Here is a 20,576-nt window from a genome sequence, read left to right on the forward strand (position 1 = left end):
GGTGTACAGTTAGATATTTTTATTTCTTCTATTTTCAACTTTTTAATTTTATTTACACTTGGCAACATCGCCAATATGTCTGACGGCCGTGGTTTACTTTTCTGACCAAAAATTTTTAGAAAATTGGAAATTTACAACGTTTGCGACGTTCTAATACATCTCTGTTCGCATCGTATGTAACTGTAAGTAACGAACAATTTTAATAATAAAGTTTTTGCACCGTGATACAATTCTTGTTGGACTTTCGCGATGAATGTGCGTTGTCACGCGTGCAATGGCTATCGACACAGATTTGTCATTTTTCTCTTTTTGTTGCTGTGCTATTCTTACAAAAGTATCTCGTTACGTATTGCAGGCAGTCCGCTGAGTGAATTACAGCGAGAATGGTCAAAAAGAAGAGACAGAGTGACCCGGGGGAGAACGGAGACGAATCCACGGAGTCGTGTGACGAGAACGTCAAGTCCGCATGTCCTCACGTCGCCAAAGCTGTCGATCTCACCAGGCTGAAGAAGGCACTGAAGGCCGGAGGGTTCGACAAGGAGTGTGCCGAGTGCAAAAAGGCAGGGAAGAATGAGGTCTCTGACCCCGATTTTGAAGAAGATCTCAGTTTGTGGATGTGCCTGCGTTGTGGCACGCAGCTCTGCGGCCGAACACGTAACAAGCACGCCCTCAACCACTTCAACACCCCCCACTCCGACTGCCATGCCCTCACTGCCAACACTACTACCTGGGAGATATACTGCTACAATTGCAACAATGAAGTGACAGCTTCGAGTGCCAAGAAACTTCATGAATGCATAGAATATCTTAAAAAGCAAGCTGTTGCTGGGGGCAACCCTAAGAATGCTAGTTTACCACCAATAGAATTATTTTATGATCAAGTTAAGAGCAATGATCTCCCTTCACCAACAGATAATGTAATAAAAACTGAGTTATCCTTATCCAAGGGTAAAGACAAGGCAATGGCATTAAACCTGCCACGAGTCAGGGGGCTCTCCAACTTGGGGAACACTTGTTTCTTCAACTCTGTGATGCAATGCTTAGTCCAGACTCCTTATCTTCTCCAAGTTCTTCAAGAGATGGCGACGCCTGGAGAGAGGTTCACCTTGCCGGGTGGCAAGCTGAAACTTAAAGGAGACGGGGATGAAGTTAAGGAGGTGGATCTACCTCCAATTACTGGACAGCTAGCTGAATGGGGCTCCTTGACTAGAACTTTAGCTGAGACTTTAGCAGAATTGCAAGCAGGTAAGATTATTTTTTTTAATAGCCTCCATAGAGTGGCTCAAGCCTCAATAAAAATTTGAAAAAAAAAAACAGTCTCCTTAATCTAATGATAAGGGTTAGGCTCACAATCTGGAGGTCCAGGTTTGATTACCAATGGGGACATTGTCCAAAACACTTTGTGAGACTGTCCTTTATTTGGTAAGGACATCAGGCTTGAATTACCTGTTTGTTTGAAAAATTTTGTGATATTAAGCCATTGATCCTGGCTATTAGCTGTAAAAACACCTCCACTATTCCACAGTGGAGCAGCATGGTGTAGTACGCTCCATACCCCTTCCGGTTGATTGAAGGGAGGCCTGTGCCTAGCAGTGGGACATATTATATAGGCTGTTTATGATATGATTATGAAGATTATTTTCGACTTTTCATACCCCTTATTTTTAAATACCTATTAACTTCTTCCGTGTTTATTTGGTACATTAAATGAGTGTATAAAAATAATTAATAATTACCTTCAGAAAGGCTAAAGTTGATCAGAACAGAATTCTTATGGAAATTCCAATAAGAATATTGTTGAATGATTGATGAGTTTGTCCTTGTAGAATTATTGTTTTTGTCCAGTTATTTAGTACTTCTTTGTGTACAATAATGATAAATTATGGACACATTACGAAGTTTTCGTAAGGCTATTGTATTATGTTAAATTCACAGAAATCATGAGAAAAATTGCTTTATTTAGAACACACAATTGCATACCTAGTTGATATTGATGTGTAGTTATTACATGAGACATGTCAGAAGCCTTTGGTAGCACAATAATATCCCTGACACGATTTTTGTGATATATACCCACCTGGATTCTGTATCCATCTCAGGACTTCATATCAACAGTGGCTGCAAGTTTTCTTTGATTACTTGTGGCTCTGCCGACCTCATTAGGGATAACGGGCGTGAGTTTATGTATGTGTGTATGTGGATTCGAACCTGGGACCACCGGATCAGCCCAATGCTCAACCACCGACCACAGAGGCCATAAATAGAACAATGAAGAATAAATTACTTGTCAAATGATGCTATTACTATAGTATACTTGCAGAGTCGAATTACGTACTGTATAAGGTAGGTAAATATTTTATTTCAATTGGGGTAGTCAGAGCACATTCATCGCAAGATGAACTAAGTACCAAGTTTTTCTTTTTTTATAATGCTGTCTGTAAAAGTTTAATATGTGTTGCTGTATGTGAACCTAAATAAATAAATAACTACCCACATCTCACCAAGCTTTCTGTTACACCAACATGATAGGTGGCGTATCGCCGTCTCGAGCTAACTGTGTTAGTGAAAACCGCACATGATAAGATAAATTAATAACAGATTTGTGCAAGTCTGGTTCTGGGTAACCGTTTGAGAAGCAAGCCTGTGAACCACAGGGCCACAGTGACTTCTAACTGTATAATGTTATAATTATAGGCGAAGGCGGTGTGTACACTCCTCGGAAGCTGCTGTCGGCGCTGGTGAACAAGCTACCGCAGTTCGGTGGCGGAGACCAGCACGACGCACACGAGCTGCTCCGACATCTGCTCGAGGCTGTCAGGTGCGTTATGAAACTATTTTTTTTTCCGTTTTTATCTGCGATCAGTCAACTATAAGCAGATCAGGTGTTGGTAGGGCAGTGCAGAGATTACTTTCCCAATGGAATGCTCTCTACTAAAATGACTGAACTACAATACAATACAAATACACTTAATTGCACCAAAATAAAAATAAATAATTACAAAAAAGACTCTTAACTAAGTACATGGCAATTGGCGGCGTTATCGCTTAAAGCGATTTCTTCTCTTTCATAAGGTGAAAAAAAGGTAGGTGAGGTGGTGATGTGGAAAAAAGTAAAAATTGAAAGATTGCACTACTGAACCACTGAACGTTTTCTAAGGACATGCAATCAATCAATCAATGTAACGTCACGAGCATTAATATGTATACACTTTGGTACCATGTCACATTAACTTTTTTGACAAATTGAACTGTAAGTCTCACTAAATGACAAATATGTTAGTGCGACAGAGTCCTGAAGTGGGTACATTATATTGCTCATGACTGTATGTCCTTCTAGGTTTTGTCCTGCCAGTCCCACCACCTACCTAACTAACCACCAACCTCAAGGGTTTCAGATTCGTGTTATCACCACCATTATCCTGTAGGAAATATTGTCACATAGCCATCTGGACACAATCCTTATCAACAAACGTTGAAACGCATGCTGTGCGCATCCAGCTTTAGTCTTATCATTTCTTTATGAATTTGCACATATCAACCAGTTTTGACGTTTATGAAGTAGATATCACGTAATATTCTTTTTCTTCTTATCGTGCGGGTTGTAAAGTAGAATACCAGCTCATTCATCAACCACTACATCACTAAATAGTAGCTGGGACCAACAGCTTAACTTGCCTTCCGGAGCACGGATCATCTTACTTTCGGACAATCAGGTGATCAGCCTGTAGTGTCTTAACCAAACTTGGGATCACAAAGCGATTTTTGTGATATGTCCCCACCGGAACGCCTCCGTGGTCTAGTGGTAAGAGCGTTAGGCTCACGATCTGGAGGTCCGGGTTCGATTCCCGATGGGGACATCGTCGAAATCACTTTGTGAGACTGTCCTTTGTTTGGTAAGGACTTTTCAGGCTTGAATCACCTGATTGTCCGAAAAAGTAAGTTGATTCCGTGCTTCGGAGGGCACGTTAAGCCGTTGGTCCCGGCTATTAGCCGTAAAAACACCTCCACCAACCCGCAGTGGAGCAGCGTGGTGGAGTATGCTCCATACCCTCTCCGGTTGATTGAGAGGAGGCCTGTGCCCAGCAGTGGGACGTATATAGGCTGTTTATGTTTATGTTTTGTCCCCACCGGGATTCGAACCCGGGGCCTCCGGATCGTGAGTCCAACGCTCAACCACTGGACCACAGAGGCCGATATTACGTAATAATTTCACTTCTTCGTCCACTATCTAGAGGACGATGACTTGATAATGCTAATAAATGACATGTTATGAGTGTTGTAAACAATAGCATCTTTACTTATACCAATTAGTACTGCTATCTTTTAATAACTACATAGATAAACTCATGCCTATCCCCACCGGGGTAAGCAGAGACTATGGAATTCAATTTTCTTCGATCCACATTCATCAATCGCTCAGACATGCTTGCCCGTTCAGAGTAGATCTTACTGAACCTTTTCTAAGGGCTTCTCCAATTGGTCCTAAGATGGATAGGACCAACAGTGGCTGCAAGTTGTCTTTGATTACTTGTGGCTCTGCCCACCCCATTTGGGATTACGGGCGTGAGTTTATGTATGTATGTATGTATGTCTCCAATTGGTTCGTATATTAGGTTCTAGATAAATTATGAAATTTTGATTACTAAATAAAGACAGATCTAAAACTGACGAAACACACATGTTTTTTCAAACAAATTCCATTGTAATTTTGTTTTCACGTTTAGTAAAACGTAACTGATTTGCCTAGTTGGAAACTAGCCTATTTGGTCAATCTACGTACGTCTTGGTACCTAACTTGGTCTTGGTGCTATAAATAATGCTTGGTCCCTGGATAGTTGCAAACCTCTGTTTCAAAAATGTAACGTGTTGCCCTTACCTTGCATGTACATAAAAGATGCCTGCATTTTTGTAAAATCACAAAAACATTATTTCAAAAAATGTAGTGAAGTAAGTACAAGACAACTTAGAAGACAATACGCGAACGTACTATACCAGCCTCCTTGTCGTGCGTATATTTATAAAAAAAATGTTTATAACATGTGTGTCATAATTTTTAACAATTTACCTGAAAATTTAAAGGAATTAAATATGATAGAATTTAAGAATGATTTAACGAAATGGTTATTACATATGTGTTTTTATAGTGTCAACGAATTCTTTAACTATAGGAATAAGTCTTAATAATAATATAATTAGATATGTATAAATATTTGCACACCTGCTTGCAGGTTGAATACATGCACTGTTTTACTTAGAATAAGATCTTTAACTTTGTGTTCTTGCAAATAAATGATTGATTGATTGATTGATTGATAATGTATCTTATAATGTAATGAATAAATTACCGTCTTAATTTTTTTTAATTGCGTTTTGAGGTAATACCTAACCAGGATTGGGCTGGTTTTTTTCTTTGTGAGTTGGAAGGTCAGACAGGCTTCTGTAAAACGGGATAACGCTAGGAAGATGGCAGCCACAAAAAATTGGACACTATCATGGACACCGCCAATTGTTTTCTTTTTTAATTATCATGGCTTCACACAGACACACATGCACCTTAATTTTAGTTTTAAAAAAATGTCATAGTAGCGAACTCGAGTCCTAATAGGCTACTTGACAACCCAGTCAAATAAGATACTTTTTACGAAACGTCAAAACGAAAGTTTTCTTTGGAGTTTGTATGGAAATACTGTCCTGTGACGTCATCAATAGATGCGGTCAAACGTCGTCCTTATTGTTACTTAATTCATAAATAAACATACATACATACATAAACTCACGCCCGTTATCCCTAATAATAATTCATAAATAAAATTCGAAAATAAGTCGAAAAGTAAAATGAGATTGATTTTTGATCGTCTTAGACTGGTTTCTATTTATAGATTAGCATTTTATAATTTATCTTAGATCCAGTCAAATACTCAATTATATTATTACTCTACTACATTAACATCATCATTATGATTTTTACATAATATTATTTTCTGTCTCTCTCTTTACTGCGCTCTTGTCGGTGGAGTAATCGCCATTCCTCTTCTTCCCGCCAAACCTTCACCTCCTGATACGACACGAGCTGCACCTTCTCTTTTATTTGTTTCATAAATGTTCTCCTAGGTCTACTACCCCTTCCTCTCTTCCCTTCAATTTTTTTTAAATATTATTTTATGTTACATAAAAGAAAAAAAATGTAAACAGAACAAAGAGCGCATGCGTGCGATTCATAATAATGGTTGCAGGAAAAGGAAATAAATAACAACCGCTATTACGTTCGGTTCGGTAATGTGGACCTTGGCACGATAAACGAGGTTTTCACGATTTACGCGCCACGAAGGTTGCATTGTGTGAGACTTAACATTGTACGCATTTTTTAGACGTGTAGCTACATTTTTTTAGGAATAATTTCCGGCCAAATAGTTAATGCCATCTGCGGCAAATATACATTAGTCACGCTAAAAAAAATTTGGAAAAAGTTTAGAGCTGGGCTGGGTTATTATTACACTTTATTAAAATTCATAAACAAGTTAAATAGAAAAAAGAAAACGTTTTTTGTCACCTTTAGTTCTGTCTTTCTTTTGTAATCAGAATTTCATAATTTGTCTTTGACCTAGTAAACTACCTAATTGACATTATAAATCTTTAAATGGACTTGCGATGTACCTGACTAATTGACGACCCCGCTTTACAATAGCGTAACAATTTAAAAAAAATAAAAAAATAAAATAAAAATAATGTTTACTTCTCTCACTAGCTTAGAACAAAAAAAAAAAGACTTAATAATAGTACCCGTCATGAAGCACCCAATGCGTGACAATCCGTGCCCACCGCTCAGGGTGCATGCGACAAACATGGCGTGACGACTTGGACGCTTGCCGGAGGGACTGGCCGGAGTACGCACAGGACCGCGAAAAATGGAAAGAGGAAGGGGCCTTTGCCCACCAGTGGGATCTTGTAGGCTAGATTAGAATAATAGTACCTGAACTACAACAAAACCCTTCATGATTACAGATCGGAAGACCTCCGGCGCTACCAGTCGGTGATACTGAGTAGCCTCGGCATGAACTCGAAGGTGGACCCTGCCAAGGTAGACGGCGAGGTCAAGCAGAAGGTCAAGTTCTACGGACAACAGGCTTCAGATACCATGTTGAGGCCAGAACAGGTGTGATAACCATTTTTATCTCATTCAATTTCTATAATCATATCATATATTATCAGCGTGTATACTACCCACTGCTGGGTACAAGCCTCCCCTCAATCTACCGAAGGCGGAATGGAGCATACTCCTCCACGCTGCTCCATTGCGGGTCGGTGGAGGTGTTTGGGTTAGTAGGCTGGGGCCAATGGCTTAATACCTACCGAAGCACGGAGTCATCTTAACATACTTTTTCGATCAAGGAATTTGTATGAATAACCAATCTATGACGTCATAGAAAAACGTGATAAAGTGTCGCACCTATTATTAAATTCATAAGTAAGTTAAATAGAAAAAGGAAAAGTTTTTTGTCACCTTTCGATCTGTCTTTATTTAGTAATCAGAATTTTATAATTATCTTTGACCTAGGAAACCCAATTTACGATCCAAATTGCAGGTGTTCCGTGGCTTCCTGGTGTCGACGCTAGAGTGCCAGGAGTGCTTCCACCACTCCGACCGCTCGGAGTACTTCCTCGACCTCTCCCTCCCGGTGGCCGCCAGCCGCCCGCAGCCGCCCGCCGTCGTGCGAAGGAAAACTCCAAATGGTATGTAGTGTTGACTATTGTAGTGTGTAGCTGGGCACCTTTCATCAAATAGTTAACTCCGTTAATCCGGTAACTTCGTTAATCTGTCAACTTCGGTAATCCGTTAACTTCGTTAATCTGTCAACTTCGGTATCCGTTAATCCGTCAACTTCGTTAATCTATCAACTTTTGTAATCCGTTAACTTCGTTAATCTGGCAACTTCAGTAATCTGTTAATCCGTCAACTTCGTTAATCCGTTAACTTCGTTAAAGCGTTAATTAACTTAACCTTAACTCGTGATAGAAATTGCATTTTATATGACGTTTGCGTTAGTAATTTAGTTATAAAAAAGTTGATATGCGTTTTGGTAGTTTCAAGACTTGAAAATTTTAAAAGATGGGTGTTTTGCGAATTCTCTAAAGGTGGGTACTGACCGGTGTTACGAGGCGTATTGTACCATTCGCAGCGAGCATGATATGTTACGTCATGTGCATAAAATTAGTGTTGATGCTCGCTATGAGCGCCTTATTTCCCTGTATTGACAGCACGAACGCTCGCTGTGTAACACATTACATTACGCCTTTTAAAACCAGTCAGTACCCACCTTAACACGATTGCCTCGACTATAATAGACGGCGATACGGCTCACCACCTATCACGTTGGTCTAACAGAAAGCTCGGTGTGGTGTGGGTACTTAGTTCGTCTTGCGAAGGATGTACCTCTGGCTACCCCATTAGGATATAGTCGTGAGCTTTTGTTATCTTATGTAACATCTAAAAGGTCTTTGTCCGGAGTTTTGAGGGTAGTTTTAAATGACGTATAAAAATAATCTGTTAACCAATTAACAACGACTGTTCGTAACAAATGTTATGTGCAGTGATGTGCCGTTCCGGGTATCTTCCCAAAATGGGAACGTTCCTATTATAAAAACGTATACTGACGCTGGTGCTGATTCCTGTAGACACTGGCCCCGATTCCTGCAAACACCTCCCAATTTTACTTTAAGTTATACCTGTCATTTTCTTATCCGCCGAAAAGGAAAGGGACGGATGATTGACAACTGTTAATTTTAAAATGAATGAATAACCCGGGGGAATAAAATAGGCATCTCGCTCATATGCAACCCATTTGACGTGTGCTGTCAACTTTATTCTATCGGGTTATTGGCCAATGAGTTTGGGAAGGTTTTTAAAATTCCTGCCTAAAATTGACGCGTATTCCATAAATGTTATGCCTGTCGATTATCCATCCCTTTCCTTTTCATCGGATAAGAAAATATGACAGGTATAACTTAAAATAAAGTAGATAGTGGTGCTAATTCCTGCCTGCAGGAATCGGGGTCACTGGCTGCTTTTATTTTTAAGTTGTCTTTTCTTGAACCCTGGTCCTATTTGCCTAAAGGTTAGGTAATGAAGTTCTTTTTACATAAGTGTTGCACATTTTTATTTCCGGGAACGACACCACACTGGTTATGTGTGCATGAGTTGGTTATATGTGTTGGTGTGTGTGTGTACTGTGTATTCATTATGTGTTGATAAGAGATAAATATGTGAAATCAACTATAGCGCCACATTTCGTGGCCTTATAGCGAAAACCTCATAAGCGCCTTTTTGAAAAATCATATTCGGATGCAGGAGCGGGATCCATCTTTTATGTCCTAAAGGGGGGTGGGTGGGGGGGTCTCCAGGTCGCCGACAACCTATTTCCATGACCCAACCTGTCGCTCTGGATCTGCCCATGTTCGGATGCGGCTTTTGTTAACAAAACCTCACAATAGACACGCTAGTTTCAATCCAGGTAAAATATTTTGATCTAAATGATTACTCCGAATAAAAAAAAAGTTTATTTCGGACAAACTTCGACACACATATATTCACATATAAAAAAAGATAAATAAATATCGAAGTTTTGTTGAAGAAAATTATATCAGAATGTGATTTTTCAAAAAGGTCAGCTATTTTTTAATCCTAACAAGACATTGGTAGAGAAGTGTATTGTACTGTTTCCTCTTAACTTCATTTGCTTGTCCAAATACTGTAAATAATTGTATGTGAACGATGCCCCTAGGGTTCGATAATTATCGAGATTATCAGGATAATTATCGAGATTATCAGGATAATTATCGAGATTATCAAGATAATTATCGAGATTATCAAGATATTTATTGAGATTATCAAGATAATTATCGAGTTAATCAAGATTATCTTTATAATTTCGAACTCTGGTTCCCCTTGTCCCGGGCTGAACGCATGGACTGATTTGTGAATGAATTTTCAGAGGAAAATATGTACAATACTCAAGAAGAGAACAAACCATCGAAACATCAACTGAAGAAGGAAAGGATAGCTGCTAGGAAGGCTGCTCGTAAGAACAAAGGTAGTAATGGCATGGTTTCTTTATATTATTAATCCTTTTCACAAATCACATGGGTCTTTCTTCTTTTTTATCGACAATAAAAAGACATTTTCACGATATATCGGATTTAACATCTTTAAAAGTATAACGGCGATAAATATTTTAAAACATCATAAAAAGATAGATGTCTAAGGACTATTTAGTGTTTCTCTTTATTTTGGTAACACACTTTTCTTTGCTGGGGCATTCCAAAATCTATTGTGATAAAGTGGCCCTTTTCATCGGAGACAGCATTTCGATTTACCACTCTGTTACAGAATTTTGACAATCAAACAATCAAGCTACGTTAATCACTAATCGAGGAACCGAGTAGCATTTCGCTAGTATAATATGATTAACGAAATTTTTGGACAATGAAAAGATTAAATAAAATTCTAAAACATATAACTTATCAGAACGAAGGACAGATCATTGTCGATAAAAAAGAAGAACGACCCTAATACGTTTTGCGTTATCGCACGGTGTAACACCCTGACATTCCATACAAAAATCTCACCACTTTATCGCTTAAATGCGAGCGAGCGAGACAGACAATCCGCACGCGCTCTCCCTCACTCCTTAGCTGCTTACGGCCATTTCAACTAAGCCATAGAGTAAAGAATAATACGTATAGAACGGTAACTCTCCGCTCCGGACCAATTCGTCTTTAGTTTGAAATGACAGTAAGCCGGTAAGGAGTTAGGAGGGCGTGGTCTGTGCCTCCCTCGCAGTTACGCGTTATGCAGTACGGTCACGAGTACTAATATGTAAACACTTTGATACTATGCCACATTAACTTTTTGACAAATTAAACCGTAAGTCTCGTTAAATGTCAAATATGATAGTGCGACAGGGTTCTAAATTGGGTACATGATATTACTCTAGAATGTACACGGTATGAATGAGATTTTTGTATGAAGTGTGACTAATGTAAGATCCAGAGGGGGTGAGGTCGGCGCCCGATACGCATTGGTGCGGGGTGGAGGGTTACCGTCCTATTGAAATTATTCTTTATTCTAGGGTGCGTAGGACAGTTATCAGAATAGTAAGTTTTCTTTTCTTAAGTTCTCTGTCGCACTAGGCTGTACTTTATATTTCTGTCCTGCTGTCAAGCTGGAGCGCACGAACTAACTTAACCTAAAGATTGATATTTAGTAGGTCTGGTTGTGGTTGGGTTAGAAGAGGATAGGCTAATCCAGAAAAAAGTAAGCTCGGTATTAAATTCCGTTATTCATGACGTCACAGCTTGCGTTTTTGGGCAGTAAAAAGTAACTAGTTACTGGATGCTACCCTATTGTCCTACTGCCCTAACTACATTTTCCCTTGGCTTCTGCTTATCTATGCTACTGTGCGACACGTACTTCTTCCATCTCTTAAGTTCATCTCTATTGTGCAAAGTATCGTCTTTGTCTTCCTCTTTAACGAGACTAGTTATGAAAGACAGGTTCTACCTATTTAATCTCTGCTTAACATTTTGCAAAACTGAGCTTTTGAACTTCACACCATAATTTCTTAATCGTATCAATGATCGTATTGCGTAACATGATTTCTTCTTTCCAGGTAACTCCACTAAGGACGACGGAACCGACGCCAACGGTGCCAAGGAAGACGGTAAGTCCTCTTCAGAATCTGACGCGGATGTGGAAGATAATCTAGAGGACATGCCGCGCCAGGCCGACACGCACACAGTGTCTGTTGGCACCCAGGCCATCGCCCACACAGCCGCCAACTTCGCAGCATACCACATGGAATCAGGCTACAACTCTGAAAAAGTCATCAGTTCAGACTCAATCAGAACCAGCCCTGTAGATATGGACAAGGAAAAGGCAGACAACACCCCCGAACACGCCGACAAAGATAAAGTAGAATTCGCAGACTCGTCCACCTCAACAACGGCGATACCCCTCGAATACAAACCCTTAATTTCATTAGAGAATTTGTCCAATCCCGATTCGGGAGTAGCAAGTCCGGAAGCGACGAAACACAACTCCACGGAGACTGTCGACAACGTGGACTCACCGACGAACGGCAAAGAACTAGGCAGCCATAGCTCGTTATCTAGCGAGATCAACCTAGAGTTATCGAGTCCCCAACACAATAAGTTATCGCCAGTTAAGACAGAATTCGAAAGGCCTATCTCAAGGATATCCCAATACAACGCTCCAGAGTACTCCAATGAGGTTGTCTCTCGAGGCATCAGCGTGCAAGGTTGCAGAAATTTGCTCGAACACAGCGGGGAGAGTAGTTACGAGTCACTGCCAGAGAGCAAGCCACAGGAGAACGTGTTTAACGACCTCGGAAACCTCCCAGATATAGCGAACAAACTGGACGAGCTGAAGCTCATCATAAACGACGTCAAGAATAAGAAGCCGTCGTACCCGTCGCCCGTGACGACCAACGACAGCCCCGTGGACCCGCCGCCCACGGTGCCCAGGCCGAAGGTCAACAACGTCGACCAGGACAAGAACGTTCTGAGGGATTACCTCTCGTTCTCGCGGCAGAGTCCGCTGTCGCCGCGCTACGTGTGCGACGAGGACGAGTGCAGCATCCAGTCCTGCCTCAGTCAGTTCACGGCGCTGGAACTCCTCACCGGGAACAACAAGGTCGGCTGTGAGACGTGCACGGAGAGGATCAACGGCAAAGACGGGAAGACGGTGTACACTAACGCGACGAAACGCTTCCTCGTGTCGAGTCCGCCGGCGATCCTCATCCTGCACCTGAAGAGGTTCCAGATTGGGCCGCGGTGCATGTTCAGGAAGATGTCGAAACACGTGGACTTCCCCACCGTGCTGGATCTGGCGCCGTTCTGCGCGATGGACAAGCTGAAGAAGCTGCCGAACGTGGCGCGCGGGCAGAACGAGCTGCTGTACTCGCTGTACGGCGTGGTGGAGCACTCGGGCGGCATGCACGGCGGGCACTACGTGGCCTACGTGAAGGTGCGGCCCGGCGTGGCGGCGGCCGACCCGCGCTGGTGGTTCCTGCCCAAGAGCGCCAACGCAAGCCCCGCGACGCCAGCGCACGAGCCCGACCACGACGACGAGTCCGACCTCTCGGGCTACGAGTCCGGCGAGGGCCCCGCCCCCACGCCCAGCGTGCCCCCCGGCAAGTGGTACTACGTGTCCGACAGCATGGTCTCCGAGGTCAGCGAGGAGAAGGTCTTACGGGCGCAGGCATACCTCCTCTTCTACGAGAGGATCCTATAAAACCCCGGTCGGAATGTTTTTATGGAGTGGCATTTAAGTGGAAGACTGACGCTTGTAAAGTCGGATATACGTAGGGAGGATCGCATGACGTTTTAATGTTATCGCTGTAAATAGCTTCGGCTTCGTAATTATAATTTTTAACTGGCGGTTGTGAGACCGCATTTGTTCACGTGACTACTTATGTTATGTAACTTATATTTACTCGTTTAAACCTCTTTTCATGATTACTGTTTGTAAAATATATCCGCATCTGTCAATTTTTGTTTTATTTTTTCCTTTTTGCTAAATCGCGAACAAAGTATACGGTGTTTCACCATTTTACCATGAGTCATTAAAATCATGTTGGTTTACAATCAGTAATCGTGTTTCATAATATTGTATTGTTGAACTTAGCCCCATATTATTGTATGCAATATTTTGCAAGCGTTAGCCTGGTATTTATCTTTAGCATTGTTATAAATAAAATAGAGTTCGATTTCATTCAGTCATTCTTGGACGAAAGGCATCCCGTCTTTAAAAAGCTTTACTAGTGCTACAAGTGATAGGGGCTCTCTAGATATGGCTTATCTACCAACAATTTTATATCTTTGCGCAATTATACATACATATACCAAATGCTTTGCTCGCCTTCACCGTGCGAACATATATTGCTGTTTCATCTTTCTAATGACAAGTTCTGATGTGCTATGTGAAATGGGTATATTTTCGAACGTGCGTTGAAAGCGAGCTATTCAAAATAAAGCCAAAGTAATTACGTAAAAACAAAAAATATATATACATTGTTTGAGGTTTACGCGGTTATTGTCATAATGAAAACACATAATACCTTCCGGTTCTTACTTTTTCCGGTTCGTTCTTCTTACTATACCGGTTCCTACCGCGGTAATTAGGGATACCTGATTTAAAATATGTATAACTGTACAAGATACAGGCTTATTTGATAAAGCTAATTGGAATTTACAGGCATATGTACATTGGTCATATCTATCAATATAACGTGCCATAGTCCCAACTTTCAGCTTTATTATGTGAGCTAAATGTGCTTTAAACCATTGACCTCGTATATAAACAAATAGACTCCCAATCTCTGTAAAAAATTGTCCTCGGCGTATCTTATCACTAAGCGACGGCGCCGGCGTGTCAAGATTTAATTTAGTCGTAGTGGGCGTAATGACGACACTGTACAACCGATATTGCTCTTTATTTTAACAGCCATAACATCTTAATTTGAGCGAACGAACTTATACGTATTTACATGATTCGGACACGTTTTTAAAAAAACTTAGCGAATGTGAGCCTATTTCTTTATACGATGTCATTGTTAAAAACACAGATTTTCAGTATTGTACCAAATATTCCATTTTACCACATCCATCGTTCATTATTTAAAAGATATCATTTCAATAAGTTTAAATGTGTCATGCTGTAAAATTTTAATTTTTAGGGTCTGTTTCTTGCTGATAAGTATCTGCCATAGCCTATCCAGAGTTTATCCGACTGATACTACTTACTACTTTGTCTAGTCCCTTCCACATGTTTTAGATTTAATACCAATGTTCGCCACCGGCGCTTTTTTATAGTCTGGGTAGGGACCGTGGTGTATTGTTACTCTATTTCGCCATTGAGTAACTAGATGCTAACCGTATAAGCTTACATATGGAAATGAGTCCCATCTAGTGGCGGCGTGTCGTATCATTATGAATACTTTGACAGTTAGTACCAATGCTGGCCACCGGCGCTGCGTTTAGCGACAACTTTCCTAGTACGGCGAGGGACCCTCTGTATAATCATGATCATACACTTATCCAACAGATAGGCTATCAGAGAGTTTATCAGTATGTATTGCACAGTGATCGGATATTCAGGAGCTAATTTAGCTAAAGTTCATAAAATCCCACGAAATGCAATGGAAGTGGCTTCTTAAAACATGGATCGAGTGAAACATTACGAGGGCGTAAAATGTTATAGGTTTCCATAAGCTACCAGTTATTGTCAATCTCTGTTTTTGCGGGCTTTTTTCAGTGCTATCCATATGAGGCAAGCGAACTTTAGGCTAAAAAAGCGCCCGAATATCTGATTACGAGTGATGAATCAGGCCCCGTATTAGGTATTTATTCGTTTTTTTGTCTTATTTTAATGTATAGGTTCAAATATTATATTGGCGTTAAATTAAGCCCTATTTTATGTAATGTCCGTTTGAGAATAATGCATCGAATTTGCGTCATTTTAAGTTTGATAGTCGATTTTATCGTATGCTAGTATTTTGTAGTAGACGCGTTTTGAAAATATTACAGCAGAGAACTGTCAAGTTACTGGTTTCGTCCGCCAGGTGTATTTTATACGCAAAAGCGGCGCCACCAGCGCATTAAATTTATTTTCAACAGTCCGTATGTGTTTTATATATTATCTCTATAATATTCATAAGTCATTTGCTACAAAATATTAGTCTCTAAAGTCGTCTATAATTTTCAATAGTATATAGTCTTCCATTAAAGTGTCAACATTTACCATTTAGTCTACATACAACTATTATATTGTAATTATTGTTTCTTGAATGAAATATAACTTATTTGAATTGTATCTTGTGGCGTTCCATTTAGTTGAGGACTTTCCAGCTTACGTTTAAAAATAACATAGATGACGTTGTTCATTTTTTTTTGTTTTGGTTTTCCCCGAAGGGTAAGGCAAAGGGAACTATGCCCATACAGCCATGTCTTACGTATTTTTTTCTTGATGATTGATGAAATGATGAAAGATGATGATGATGATGAAACCTAAGCCCCCACCCTCGGAGTAGACTCCTACTCCGAACCCCAAACGAATTAACTCAAAAGTTCGCATAAACTTTCGAGTTATGAAGCGGCTTCCTGCCACGAAGCGAAAATAGGCAGATACACTTTGTTTATTGAATACTCCTATATAATAACACTCGCGAATGTCTTCCGACTAACTTAATGCGATCATTAACCACAAAACACCACTTCGTATTAATTATTTAGATTATTCAATGAAGAAAGCAACTGTCCCGTTCCCGTTTCCCGCCAAAAAGCCATGACGTTGTTCAGTTTAGGAAGTTGTTATAAACCAGCCTTTTTTTTGTTACTGTGTCCGCCCGACATGCAAAGGGAACATAGCCCATACAGCCAGTAAACCATAGCCTGAAAATAAATCGTAGAAAAAAAACTGGTTTCTAGCAGCCAAATCTTCATTTAGAGCGGGAACAGAGTTTAATACTTCAAAGTCCATAAAAAAGCAAATACTTTATGACCAAAGAGAATATCAACACTTTATAGTTTTTTTTTTACTTTGATCCGCTAGCCGTACTGACAGTTTTCTAAACTCAACAACGCCATCTATGTGATATTCAAAGAACTTCATCTGGAAAGTCCCTCATTGGTATAACTTTTTATCGCTTCGAAAAGCCATAAGCTGCTTCTAAGATTTTACTCACAATACAACATTGGTGCCTATTCGAGCGGACACAAACTTAACCTAATTTTAGTTTGACAGCTCGTAAATTAGTGCCGTCCTTCACTAACACTACGTGCAAGAAAGAGATGGAGCTAGTTATAATCCTGTCAAATTAAGTTAGTGGTTGCCCGAATCCACTCCACACACATGTCAATAAGTCTATCCATATCAAATACATATAATATACCGTTTAAACAAAGCTAAATACACGTCATTTATTGATGACTTAACTTGCCTATTTGTGTAGTCAAGTTCTGTAGTCTAGAAGGTTACATTTACCGCCTTAATAAAATTGACAGGTGGTGAACGTGTGTATAGTATTTGACAGCCAAGCTAAAATGAATCCAATTATCAAAGAATACCATTATATGTGGTGTTGTGTTGTCCTGTTTCAGGAAATGTGTGATACCTTTGTCGACCTTTGGACGCACTTATAAGGACATTCTCTATGGACAAATGTGGTTCCTGTACGTATGGTTGTCTCTATGACGACCGGTTGCCATACAACCATAAAGTTGAAGTTGAATTCCATTGAACTTTTGCTTGCCTGTCAAATACTTAAGCACGTTCGCCGCTTGTTTAGTTTTTATGTCAAAGCTGGGAAAGTCACAATGAGGATAAAAACTAGAAGGCAAATATAGGTGGCAGCACTGTTGAGTATTCAAAATTTTGACAGTTCTCCATACTGTGCAGCTAAAATTTATGTTAAATAACTATAAAATGTGGAGCAACGTGGAGTGTATCCCATTTGAAGGATGAGTTACGCAAAAGAAAACAGCCGTCAATTGGAAAATGCCAGTTTTGATTGAAAATAAGTTTTTCCAAGTTTTCTTCTTCAGTTAAACGCTGCGCAAAGGGTTATAGTGTAAAAATATAACCAAAACAATATGTTTATTTACTCAAATATTATGGGGAACTATCAAAATTTAAGAACACTCAACAGTAGCGACACCTGGTGGTAAATGGGCAGTTTTTATCCTCGTTCAAATAGAGAAAATCGTATTTTTATACTTTCTCTAGAGGAAGAATGCGTTGCCTTTTGCCGTCAAGTTGGTAGACGTACTTCAAGATTCTTTGCAGAACAAGTACTTTAATATTTTTGCCTTCGAAATGATCTCCGTAGCATAATACCACGGATAGACAACAGTGCTACAGACTGTGGTAGAGGATTTATCGAAGTAAATAACGTCTTAAGTAACATACTAAAGCCAATTATCTTATGATAAAATGCCTATTTATTAGAGATACTTTGATTCCTATAAACGTTTGATTTACAACAAATAGTAGTTGCGTCAGTTGCAAGGTTTTCCGTATGATATCAATGCTATGTTGCTGTCATGGTAGTTTTACTATATCTAGTGATATGGTGCTAATTCCTGCAGACGCCATCTAATTTTATTTTAAGTTATCCCTGTCATTTTCTTATCCACTGAAAAAGAAAGGGACGAGTAATCGAGAGGCATAAAATTTATGGAACACACGTATATTTGAAGCAGAAATCTAAAACAACCGTCTAAAAATGTACATTGGCCTATAACCCGACAGAGTTAAGTAGACAGCACGTCAAACGGATTGCATACCAGCAAGATGCCTGTTTTATTCGCGCGGGTTATTCATTCGTTTTAAAATTAACTTGTTGACAATCATCCGTCCCTTTCCTTTTCAGCGGGTAAGAAAAAGATGGGTATAACTTAAATAAAATTCGGAGGTGTCTGCAGGAATCGGGGCCAATAACTTACTCAGTGTAAAGAATCTTAAGGCTTACAAAAGATACAAAGTATCTAATCGAAGTCGCTTAGCCAGTCGTCGAAGTATTTAACATAATGGGCATTATAAATAACGTCCACTTTATAAGGCAGTTCCTGCGTTATAGAACGCTAGCGTACAACATTTAGATTGGTGAAATGCCGTTCCCGGAAATGTTCCCACTTTGGGAAGGCGCAAACTCTATGTAAAAAGAGTTTTATTACGTAACCTTTAACGGAGTAAAAGAACAACTTAAAAAAGAAAAGAAGCTAATGGTGCTAATTCCTGTACACACCGTCTAATTTATTCTAAAGTTATATATGTGTCATTTTTTTATCCGCCAAAATCGGGACGGGTAATCGACAAGCATAAAATTTATGGAACACACAAATCAAAACAACCATGTAAACATTTTACATTGGACTATAACCCGACAGAATTAAATTTGCATACCAGCGAGATACCTATTTGATTCGCCCGGGTCATTCATTCATTTACTCATTCTTCCTAAAATTTACAGCTGTCAATCATCCGTCCCTTTCCTTTTGGGCGGATAAGTAAATGACAGATATAACTTAAAGTAAAATTAGGAGTTGTCTGCAGAAATCAGGACCAGTGTCCTAATTAAGAGTTATAACGGGAACATTCACGGGGAACGGCAAATCGCTTGATTATCATCAACACTATATTTATATAGATGTAAATACGATGTTTTATACAATTCTTAGATTTTAGCCGGTCGTAGGACCGGCTTAGGGCCCCAACCAATGTCGGATTAGCAACGAATGCCGCCAAATATAGATTAATTTGATAGTTCACATGTTTCGTTTTATTATTAAACATTCGCGTTGTATAAAGTATGAATTTACATGTAATAAAATGTGGCTAAATCAAGAGCAAAAAAAAAGGTAATTTGTCCTCCATGAATTAAATTAAACCCTTCTTTCAGCAGCCAGTGTTGTCACCGGCATAAGTAATTTAAAATTAAATATATTCTTCTACTTTTATAAATATAGTCAGAAGTTGAAACATTAGAATTTCAAGTTATAAACTTGAATTTATTGTTCTGTAACTTTATCGAAACTGGTCTAGTATTTGGCGGTCTATCTATTTGTGCTGTAAATATCCTATTTTTAGTACGTTTTAGCTATTGTCACATATTTAAGTTCCAATTAATTATGTATTCATGTGAGTGCTCAATTTCGTTATGGCTTTATTTGCGTGTGGCTTATTTTATTCATCAAACAAGAAGCTCTGGCACTAGATGGTTGGTTTGGTTGGTGATACTAAACATGATAAGAATGGCTTTAATTGTGATTTCAAATCCAAATAATGAATTTTAGCTGAAATGCATTTCAAAATTTATCGTATTTTTTATTGTACTTTTAAACAAATTGGCATAAGTTATTTATTATTTTTTTCAATAGAGCGGAAAGAGATGTGAAATAAATCCAATTTTTAAATATTTAAAGGTTTATGTGGATAAGAAATATGGGAATGAGGTATGGATCATGATGGTCTTTGAATAATTGTTACGGTGGTGTTGACGGTATTGTTAGAATGTGAAGAGTCGACTATTGTATATGTTTAGTCGTTCTAGTGTTACCAGCTTCGCGTTATTTTTTTAATGTTTGCATTTGCCAGGACAATGACCTCCTGTAGCCTATGTTGATTATATTGATTTGATATTTTTTGTATATTGAACTCCACACTTTGCGTTATAAACAGGTATATTAAATGAAATATAGTTGTAAAACGTATCGCTCGCTCTTTTATTTTTATTCCTACCTTCTTTTATTGTAAATTTGACAATGTTTATAAATCACCAATGTTTATAAGGCACACCATCCCATACTCTCGCCGCCTGGAAGACATTTTTGTATAGCATTTTTTATAAGGCCACCAATTGGATCTTGTACTAGGTTCCAGAAAAAAATATGAAATTCTGATTACTAAATACAGACAGATCTAGAACTAACAAAAACATGTTCTTTTTTCTATTTAACTTATATTTAATTTATGACAATCGTAATAATAAGTCCGACATTTT

General features: G+C 39.2%; 1 protein-coding gene across 1 annotated transcript; it reads left to right on the forward strand.

Moving 5' to 3' along the window:
• The first annotated feature begins 66 nt into the window (after positions 1-66).
• Positions 67-20,286, forward strand: LOC126373770 (ubiquitin carboxyl-terminal hydrolase 16). The gene is made up of 7 exons (XM_050020051.1): positions 67-182; positions 356-1,245; positions 2,695-2,818; positions 7,003-7,153; positions 7,584-7,731; positions 9,990-10,088; positions 11,667-20,286. The coding sequence occupies exons 2-7, from the start codon at positions 384-386 to the stop codon at positions 13,307-13,309; spliced, it is 3,027 nt and encodes a 1,008-aa protein (XP_049876008.1). The 5' UTR covers positions 67-182; positions 356-383; the 3' UTR covers positions 13,310-20,286.
• The last annotated feature ends 290 nt before the right edge of the window (positions 20,287-20,576 follow it).

Source organism: Pectinophora gossypiella, chromosome 16 (assembly GCF_024362695.1).
Source record: "Pectinophora gossypiella chromosome 16, ilPecGoss1.1, whole genome shotgun sequence".
Lineage (NCBI taxonomy): Eukaryota > Metazoa > Arthropoda > Insecta > Lepidoptera > Gelechiidae > Pectinophora > Pectinophora gossypiella.